Source organism: Chrysochloris asiatica, unplaced genomic scaffold (assembly GCF_000296735.1).
Source record: "Chrysochloris asiatica unplaced genomic scaffold, ChrAsi1.0 scaffold00017, whole genome shotgun sequence".
NCBI classification, from domain to species: domain Eukaryota; kingdom Metazoa; phylum Chordata; class Mammalia; order Afrosoricida; family Chrysochloridae; genus Chrysochloris; species Chrysochloris asiatica.
Window position 1 is genome coordinate 30,970,932 of NW_006408535.1, and position 10,295 is coordinate 30,981,226.

General features: G+C 38.5%; 1 gene segment (V, D, J or C); it reads right to left on the reverse strand.

The window, feature by feature from the left end:
• Nucleotides 1-8,351: 8,351 nt before the first annotated feature.
• LOC102824657 lies at nucleotides 8,352-8,889 on the reverse strand. The segment is given in 2 exon segments: nucleotides 8,352-8,764; nucleotides 8,844-8,889. Coding segments are annotated over 2 exon segments (459 nt in total).
• Between the last annotated feature and the right edge of the window lie 1,406 nt (nucleotides 8,890-10,295).

The following is a 10,295-nucleotide window of genomic DNA, read 5'->3' on the forward strand; positions in this document are numbered from 1 at the left end:
TATAGGGCTTCTGAGGAGCAGCTAGTGAATTTGAACCACCTGCCTTGCAGTTCTGGTAACGTAGTGGTTACGAATTGGGCTGTGAACTGCAAAGTCAGCAGTTCAAAACTACCAGCTGCTCCGTGAGAGAAAGATGAGGCGTTCTGCTCCCGTAAAGATTTACAGCCTCGGAAACCCTGTCCAGGGTCGCTATAAGTCGGAACGGACTCCACGGCACACAGCCACCACCACCTTGCAGTTCAAACTGACCCTGAGGTCCAGTGCCTTATCCCACAGTGCCACACTAGAACTCCGTTTACCTATATAAAGGATCATATTCCTGGTGTGATACGCTGTACTGCAAAGCTGGTTTGAAGCTCAAGGTCGGCGCTTCAAGCTCACCAGTCGCTCTTTGGAAGCCCTATACAGGGTCGCTATGGGTCGGAACTGACTCGACGGCACTTAACAACAACATTCCTTTCTATCTTTGGGATCTCTAGTTGATTGCTCGTGATGCATCACATACATTCTGGCCTAATTCTTACTAAATAACAGAACTTTTCTGAGTGTGTGGAAGAAATGACGAAGTAAAATAATTGAACAGAAAATTTCAAAGGTCAGCTCAAAAAGATACAGTCAATTATTATAATTACGTGTGCAAACACCCAGAGTTAGTAAACCAAAAAATGTAGAACACACTCAGTATTTCTCATGATGAAAAATAAATAAATAAATAAATAAATAATTCAAACCTCAACTTGCAATATTGAAAGATTCTATGGGCAAAATGGAGTCCTGGTGTGGCACTGTGAGTTAATGCACTGGATTACTGAATTGCAAGGTTGGTTTAAACCTCAAGGGTCAGCGATTCAAACTCACCAGCTGATCCTTGGAAACCCTATACAGGGTCGCTATGAGTCGGAACCTATTCAACAGCACTTAACAACAACAATGGGCAAAATGTAATCCTGGTGTGGTGCCTGGGTTACTGCGCTGACCTGCAAAGTCAGTTTGAACAACAAGGTCGTTGTACCAAAAAGAAATGGTCAATGTTCAACCATTTCAAAAGGTAGAACAGATGATAGTGAAGGAAGAAGTACATGTTGCACTGAAGACATGGGTGAAAAACAAGGCTCAAAAACTGATAGAATACAAATAGAAATCTTTCAACAAACTGACGTAGCACTGGAAACACTACTAATTTTTGCCAAGAAATTTGCAAGATAGTTACCTGGCCAATAGGTTGGGTGAGATTCATATTTGCACCCATTCCAAAAAGACATAAGTCAACCTAAATGGAAATCATCAAACAATATCATCAGTATCATCTGCAACTAAAATTTTACTGAAGATAATTTAAAAATGACTGTGCCTATGCATCCACAGGAAACTGGCAGAAATTCAAGTCAGCTTCAGAATAGAGCACGGAAAGAGGGATATCATTGTTGACAGATAATGGCTCTTAGCTGAAAGTATGGATTACCAGAAAGTTGTTTGCTTGTGCTTTATTGACTGTGCAAAGGTTTTTGACTGTGTGGATCATAACAAACTATGAATAGCATTGGGAGAATGGGTATTCCAGAATACTTAATTGTGCTCATGAGGAAACTGTACATAGACCAAGAGACAGTCGTACAAACAGAATAAGAGAACACTAATTGGTTTAAAACAAGGAAAGGTGTGCGCCAACGTTGCATCCTTTCACCATATAATTCAATATCTATGCTGAGCAAATAATCTGAGAAATTGGATTATATGAAGAACATGGCATCAAGATTTGAGGAAGACTCATTAACAACCTACAATATGTAAATGATACAATGTTGGTTACTGAAAGTGAAGAACACTTAAAATTCTTACTGATGAAGATCAAAGACTACAGTCTTCAGTATGAATTGTACCTCAATGTAAAGAAAACAAAAATGCTTACAACAGGAACAATAAATAGCATCATGATAAATCAAGAAAAGATTGAAATTGCCAAAGACTACATTTTGTTTGGATCCACAATCAGCACTCAGGGAAGCATCAGCCAAGAAATCAAATGATGTATTGCATTAAGCAAATTTGCAACACAAGTCCTCTTTCAAGTATTCAAGAGCAAAGGTATCAGTTTGAGAACTAAGGTGCTCCTGACCCAGCAATGGTATTTTCAATTGCCTCATATGCATGTGAAGTTTGGACAATGAATAAGAATAATATAGAAGAATTGATGCATTCGAGCTATGGTACTGGAGAAGAATATTAAAGGTACCATGGGCTGTCAGAAGAACAAACAAATCAATATTGGAAGAAGTGTGGCCAGAATACTCCTTAGAAGCCAGAATGGCAAGATTTCATCTCTTATTTTGGACATGTTATCAGATGGGACCAGTCCACGACATCGTCTTGGTAAAGTTAAAAGCCAACGAAAAAGAGAAAGACGTCAAACAAAATGGATTGGCACAGTGACAGGAGCAATGGGCTCATGCAAAATAACAATTGTGAGGATGGTACAGGGCCAGGCAGTGTTTTTGTGTGTTATGCACAAGGAAGGTTGCTATGAGCTGGCACTAACTCAATGGCACCTAAAAACAACAACACTTTTGTGGAGACGTTTCCCTGGTTTAGAGTAGATTATGTTTTTAGTTTGATTTCTCTAATGGAATCTCTGACTGCTGTTTCACAATCACTGAATTTTTTTTAAATCTGAAATCTATACCTTCTGGTTCTATACCCTAAACTTTCTCATCCATGGATTCTCATTTATAAGAATAGAAGAGAGGCCTAACAATATTTACACCTCAGCTGTTATACAGGAAAAAAGAACAAGTATATTCCATGTTGTTATTGTTAAGTGCTGTAAAATCAGTTTGGATTCTCTATAGAGTTTCTGAAGCTATAAATCTTTGTGGGGGCAGAAAGTCTTATCTTTCTCCTGCCTTGCAGAGCAGCTGTTGGGTTCAAACCAACAACCTTATGAGTGCAATACTACTCCTACAAAGCTACCTTGTTATCTAGCATAGAATATGTTGATGTTGTTGCTAAGCACCATCAAGTCAGTTCAGACTCATAACCACCCTGCATGCAGTTTCTAAGGAGTAGGTGGTGAATTTGAACCATCAACCTTGCAGTTCAAACTGACCTTGTGGTCCAGTGTATTATCCCACAGCACCACAGCAGAACTCCATCATATTTAATGTTATTGTTTTTGTTAAGTACCATGGAGTCAGTTCTGACTCACAGAAACCGTGTATAGGGTTTCTGAAGAGTGGCTAGTGAGTTTGAACAGCCGCCCTTGGGATTCAAACCAACCTTACCATCCAGTGCATTAACCTGCAGTGCCACACCAGAACCCCTTTATCAAGCCTTAAAATAGACAATGACTATCATCCAGATTAAGGGAGCTCTGGTAGCGTAGTGGTTACGAATCGGGCTGCAAACCTTAAGGTCAGTGGTTTGAAACTACCAGCCGCTCCGCGGGAGAAAGATGAGGCTTTCTACTCCCGTAAAGATTTACACCCTCGGAAACCCTGTACAGGGTCGCTATGGGTCGGACCCGACTCGATGGCACTTAACAACAACAACAACATCATCCAGATTAGGGAAGCCATCAGCATGATGCCAAAATGGAGTCCAATGAATTCACTACCACGGGACTCATTATAGACTATGGAAACCAAAGGAAATCATCACAAAATCATGATTGGCAACAGATCAATTCATTGCTATTGCAAGCAGGACTACAAAGCAAAAAAGACCCATGACTGAGATGTGTATGCAATTGCAGGTTTTAAAAGCTTGTAGAATTGTTGTGGGGCTTTGACCACCAGGTTACAAGGTAGTTGCACCAGGTTATGAGGTAGCTGGGATGTGATTCAGGGTCATGCAACAACAAAAATGGACAGAGGAGAAAAATGAAAGAGGTAGCAAGTTTATCTGTGGTGTTTATTTTTTTAAAAGACTCTGATGTTTTGCATTTGTATGTAACTTCACATTATTAATACCAGATATATGGATCATATAATATTAACTTTATATTATAACTTGTTCATATTACATAACATATCTGTGTTCAAATAATTAGGTATTTCTCTGACCTTGTTAATGTATTTTTGTAGTGTCTAAGGTTTTTCACAATTATAATATGATCATGGAGTCCTGATGTGGAGATGTAGGATAAGCACTGAACTGCAAGGTTGGTCTGAAGCAAAAGGTCAGTGGTTCAAACTTACCAGCCACTCCTCAGAAACCCTACACAGGGTCGCTATGGGTTGTAACAGACTGGATGACACTTAACAACAATAAAAACAATATGGTTGAAGGTGTGAGAATAGAAACCCCAATAGTTTGGGGTTCTTCTTGCCAAGTCATTCAAGTTTGGAATTATAAGTGTTAAAGAGGATAAAAACAAAGATATTAAAGCATAAGATTTATTCTGAGCATTCTTTCTATATACAGGAAGATCATTCTGTTTCTAAAAACAAATGGCTCAAAGAAGCCTAGATATAATTGGTAAGCAACAATTTTTAAAAGCCCTAGAATTAGCTCAAAGACTTAATATAACATTTCACTGTTTAATGATTTATTAAACAGTTTGCTAATTGGAGGAATAAGAGTCTCCATGCATGAAATAAATTGAAGAAAAAAAAAAAAAAGAACATGCTCTCAACAATTAGAAATTTCACAGAAGCTAAATACTTTTTTCTTAATGAATACATTTCCATGGTGACCAAGTCTGTCAATTTGTCATACTGTGGTGGCTTACGTGCTGCTGTGATTCTGGAAGCTATGCCACAGGTGTTTTAAATACCAGCAGGATCATTCACCATGGACAGAATTCAGCTGAGCTTACAGACTAAGACAGACTAGGAAGAAAGAGAGATGTACTACTTCCAAATATTTAGTCACTGTGATACTTATGAATAGCAATGGGACACTGTCAGCACTAGAATATTGACTATCAAAACATAATTAAGAACACCAGAATATTGTCAGATACAGTGCGGAAAATGAGCCCCTCAGGTCGGAAGGCACTCAAAATACAGCTGGGGAAGAGCTGCCTTGGCAAAGAAGAGTCGACTGTGGCAATGCAATGTAGTAAAGACTTCAGGACATTCATTTGCTGATGGAATACAACTCAAAATGAACAGTAACAACTAAGAACATCCATTAATAATCAGAATAAAGATTATACAAAGTATGAATCTAGGAAAGTTGTAAATTGTCAAAAATTAAATGTAATGCATTAGCATCGATATCCTAGACATTAGTGAGCTGGAGTGGACTGGTATTGGCCATTTTGAATCTGAAACCACATGGTTTACTATGCTGGTAGTAACAAATTGAAGAATGAAATCACATTCATCTTCAAAAAGAATATATCATGATCTGTCTTGAAGTACTGTCTGTGATCAGATAATATCCATATGCCTAAAAGGAAGGTCAATTAATGCCACTATTATTCAAATTTATGCACCAACCACCAAAGTCAGTGGTAGTGAAATTGAAGAAATTCTACCAACTTCTTCAATATGAAAAATTTTAAAACATGCAATCAAAATATATTGAAAATTACCAGCAACTGGAATGCAAAGGTTGAAACCAAAGAGGAAGGATCAGTAGTTGAAAACTATGGATTTTGGCAATAGGAATTATGCTAGAGATAACATACTAAAATTTTGCAAGAGCAATGATTTCTTCATTGCAAATACAACATAAAAGATTACTATACACATGGACCTCACCAAATGGCATAGACAGAAACCAAACTGATTACATCTGTAGAAAGGGGTGATGGAAAACCTCCATATCATCTGCTAAAGCAAGGTCAGGGATAAACTGTGGAACAGACCATCAATTGCTCATATACAAGTTCAGGCTGAAGCTGAAGAAAATTAAAACAAGTCCACAAGACCCAAAATATGACCTTGAACATATACCACCTGAATTTAGAGAACATCTTAAGAACAGATTTGACGCATTAGACACTAATAACTGAAGACCAGAAGAGTTGTGGGATGACATCAAGCACATTATACAGGAAGAAAGCAAAAGGTACTTGAGAAGACAAGAAAGAAGGAAAAGAACAAAATGGATACTGGAAGAGACTCTCCAGAGTAGAGATGCTAAAGCAAATTGAAGAAATGAGGAGGTAAACGAGCTGAATAGAAAAATCCAAAGGGTAGCCTGAGAAGACAAAATCAAAATTATAAAGAAATGTGCAAAGTCGACAGGGAAGAATATGACCAGCATTTCAGTTGAGGGAACTGAAGAAATAATTCAAGCCTCAATTGCAATGTTGGAGGATTCTATGGGTAATATATTGAATGATGTAGAAAGCATCAAAAGAAGATGAAAGGAATACTCAGAGTCACTGTACCCAAAACAAATGGTCAATGTTCAACCATTTCAAGAGGTAACATGATCAAGAGCCAGTGGTACTGAAGGAAGAAGTCCAAGGTGCATTGAAGGCATTGGCAAAGAACAAAGCACCAGGAACTGATGGAATACAAATTGAAATCTTTCAACTGATACAACACTGGTGGCACTCACTAGTCTATGCCAGAAAATTTGGAAGACAGTTACTTGTCCACTTAAAAGGAAGAGTTACATTTTGTACCCATTCCACAGAGAGGTGACTCAATGGAATGCAGAAGTCACTGGACAATATCATTAATATCTCATACAAGCAAAATTTTGCTAAAGATAATCCAAAATCAACATACATTGACAGAGAACTGCCAGAGGTTCAAACCAACTTCAGACAAGGACGTGGAATGAGGGATATCATTGCTGATGTCAGATGGATCTTGGCTGAAAGTAGAGAATACCAGAAAGATGTTTACCTGTACTTTATTGACTACACAAGGGCTTTTGATTGTATGGATTATGACAAGCTATGGACCACATTGCAGAGAATGAATATTCCTGAACAATTATTGTGCTCATGAGGAACCTGTACATACACCAAGAGGCAGCAGTTATTCAAACAGCACAATTAATTGTTTAAAATTAAGAAAAGTGTGCCCTAGGGTTGTATTCTTTCACCATACTTATTCAATATGTATGTTGTTGTTGTTGTTAAGTGCCATCGAGTCGGGTCCGACCCATAGCGACCCTGTACAGGGTTTCCGAGGGTGTAAATCTTTACGGGAGAAGAAAGCCTCATCTTTCTCCCGCGGAGCGGCTGGTAGTTTCGAGCCGCTGACCTTAAGGTTCGCAGCCCGATTTGTAACCACTACGCTACCAGAGCTCCTTGAACAAATAATCTGAGAAACTGGATTTATGAAGGAAAACATAACACCAGGATTGGAGGAAGACTCACTAACAAACTGCAATATGCAGATGACACAACCTTGCTTACTGGAAACAAAGAGGACTTAAAATACTTATTGATGAAGATCCAAGACCACAGCCTTCTTTATGGATTGCATTTCAATGTAAAGAAAAGAAAAATCCTCACCACTGGGCTAGTAAACAACATCCATATAAATGGAGAAAAGATTGAAGTTCTTAAAGACTTCATTTTGTTCCAATCAATAAACAACACTCATGGAAGTAGCAGTCAAGAAATCAAATGATAAATTGCATTGGGCAAATCTGCTGCACAAGACCTCTTTAAAGTGTTGAAGAGCAAAGATGACAGTTTGAGGCCTAAGCTACTCCTGATCCAAACCATGGTATTTTCAATAACTTCATATGCTTGTGAAAGTTAGACAGTGAATCAGGAAGACTGTAGAAAATTTGATACATTTGAGTTGTGGTGTTGCAGCAGAATATTAAAAGTACCATTAACTGCCAAAGCAACAAATAGATCTGTGTTGGAAGTACAGCCAGAATGCTTCTTGGATGAATTGGAACCAAATCTACAGCACTTTACAACAAAAACAATTTTTATCACTGGGAAAAATAAAGCAAGCATTATCTCAAAAACATAGGAAATTGGAATCTAGATTTAGGGCCTGTCCTTATTCCTTAAAGAAATAAGAAGGAAATTGAATCATTCGTTCCTCCTTCTGAAATATTTTTAACAAATTATTAACACCGACATGAATATTCCATGTTCTAAGTCATTCACCATGCCAAGAATCTCCTCCCTTCTAAATGGGGCATCTAAATTTAGGGAAAATACAAGCACATTGTAGAACTCTGAAGAAAGAATACAGAAAAATCATTTAAAATTACAAAGTTGGAAAGACAGTATACTTGCAAGGAGGAGAAAAACCTACAAAAGGAGCTCAATTTTATTTGGATTATTTAAATATAAAATGGTGAAGGAAAAATAAAACTCTTCTGTGCCATGTGACAATACTTATATCCAACCATTTAAAGTTTCCCAGTTCCATACTGGCTCCACAACTCTCTGGACATGGCCCCGACTGTGTCAGAACTCAAAATCTTAAAGATGTAGTTATTTCCTGGACTAAGACAAGGTCCTTTTGTGGACTAAGCCTCCCTGCTGTCTCAGGAAGTTTGTGTTCAGCTCCCCCTGCAGTCTCAAGCACTGTGTCACTCACAGCACAGAAGTACTCAGCTGAGTCATCCCAATGAGCAGAGTGTTTCCTCAGGTTGAAGGAAGATTCACTTTTTTTTAATTCAGCCTCAAAATCTTTGTTGCCTTTAACCAGGGTGTTCCCTGAATAGTACTTGAGGAGCAGCTGAAGACCTTCGTTGGGGTGCTTGACATACCAGAAGAGAGAAGGAGTTGTACTATAGGAATAGTTGCACTTCAACTCCAGTGGCAATCCTTCAGTGACAGAGACTCGGACATCAGGCTGGGTCACCGACTGCGCTCTGGCTTCTCCTGCAAAATCAGTTTTATATTAATGACAGCATTGCAGACTCCACTGTGAAACAAGAAACCATAATGAAATTTTACTCACTCAGAGCAAAAATCACCCCAAATACTAAGATGGGTAGCAGAAGCATAGCTAAGCAGTGGAAACAAAAAAGCTCTTTTCTGGAAGATCTTCCTTGAGCAGGCAGGAAAGTGGCTGCAGAATATAAGCTCAAAAAAAGGATTGTGGGGAAGTTTAAGCTAGACAAGTTTTTTGCTTAGATAAAAATGCCAAAACTTCTTAGGTGAGCTTATGAGTTCCGACCACTGATCTTGTAAACTGTCCTTGCAAGCAAAGAATTCAGTGAAAGTTCTTCAATCGGTTGTAGGAAAGAAAGGCTGGGCCAATGAGGCCGATCTTCAGTAGAAACACAATTTCTAAGTTGTGCACCATCGCCCTCTGGAGGCCAGACGCAGAATCAAGAATCCAGAGACCCAACACTAATGTTCCTCCTATTTTCTAAGATGGTAATGGTTCCGTGCTGTGGAGTTGGTTGTGACTCATAGCGACCTTGTACAGGGTTTCCGAGGCTATAAATCTTTACGGGAGCAGAAAGCCTCATCTTTCTCTTGCAGAGCAGCTGATAGTGTTACTTGCATGTTACTGCAATACTGGATGATATGCCATCAGTATTTGAAACATCAACAGCGTAACCCATGGTGGAAAAGTTGCAGTGGAGCGTCCAGACAAACACAGACTAGGAAGAAGGAATGGTTAGCCACTGAACCATTATGAATAACAACAGAATAGTGTCAAATATTCAGTACCAGAAGATGAAAACGTTATTAATAGTAACAGAACACTGTCAGAAATATAGCTGGAAGATGAGGCTGTCAATCAAAATATGACTGGGGAAGAGCTGTCTCCTGAAAGCAGAGATGACCACAACGGTATGAATGGGTTAAAACTTTCAGACCCTTCCTTTGCTTTATTGACTATGCAAAGGCTTTCAACTGTGTGGATCATGACAAAAAATGGACAACATTGTAAAGAATGGGTATTCCAGAACACTTAATTGTACTCATGAGGGACCTGGACATACACCAAGAGGCAATTGTTCAAACAGAACAAACGGACACAGAATGTTTTTTCAACCAGGAATTGTGTGCGCCAATGTTGTATCCTTTTACTATATTTATTCAATCGTATGCTGAGCAAATAATCTGAGAAACTGTGTTATATGAAGAAGAATGTAACATCAGGATTGGAGAAAGACTTATTAACAATCTGCAATGTGCAGATGATACAACCTTGCTTGCTGAAAGTTGAGAGGACTTAAAATATTTACTGAGGAAGATTAAAGACTACAGCTTTCATCATGAATTGTATCTCAATGTATAGAAAACAAAAAACCTCCTATCTGGTCCAATAAATATTAACATGATAAATGGAGAAAAGATTGAAGTTGTCTAATTGATACTTGATGTGAAGACTCCTTCCCTCTCTGCTGGTATTTTGAGCTACTTTTGAGCTGCTTGCACTCACAATCAACATTCA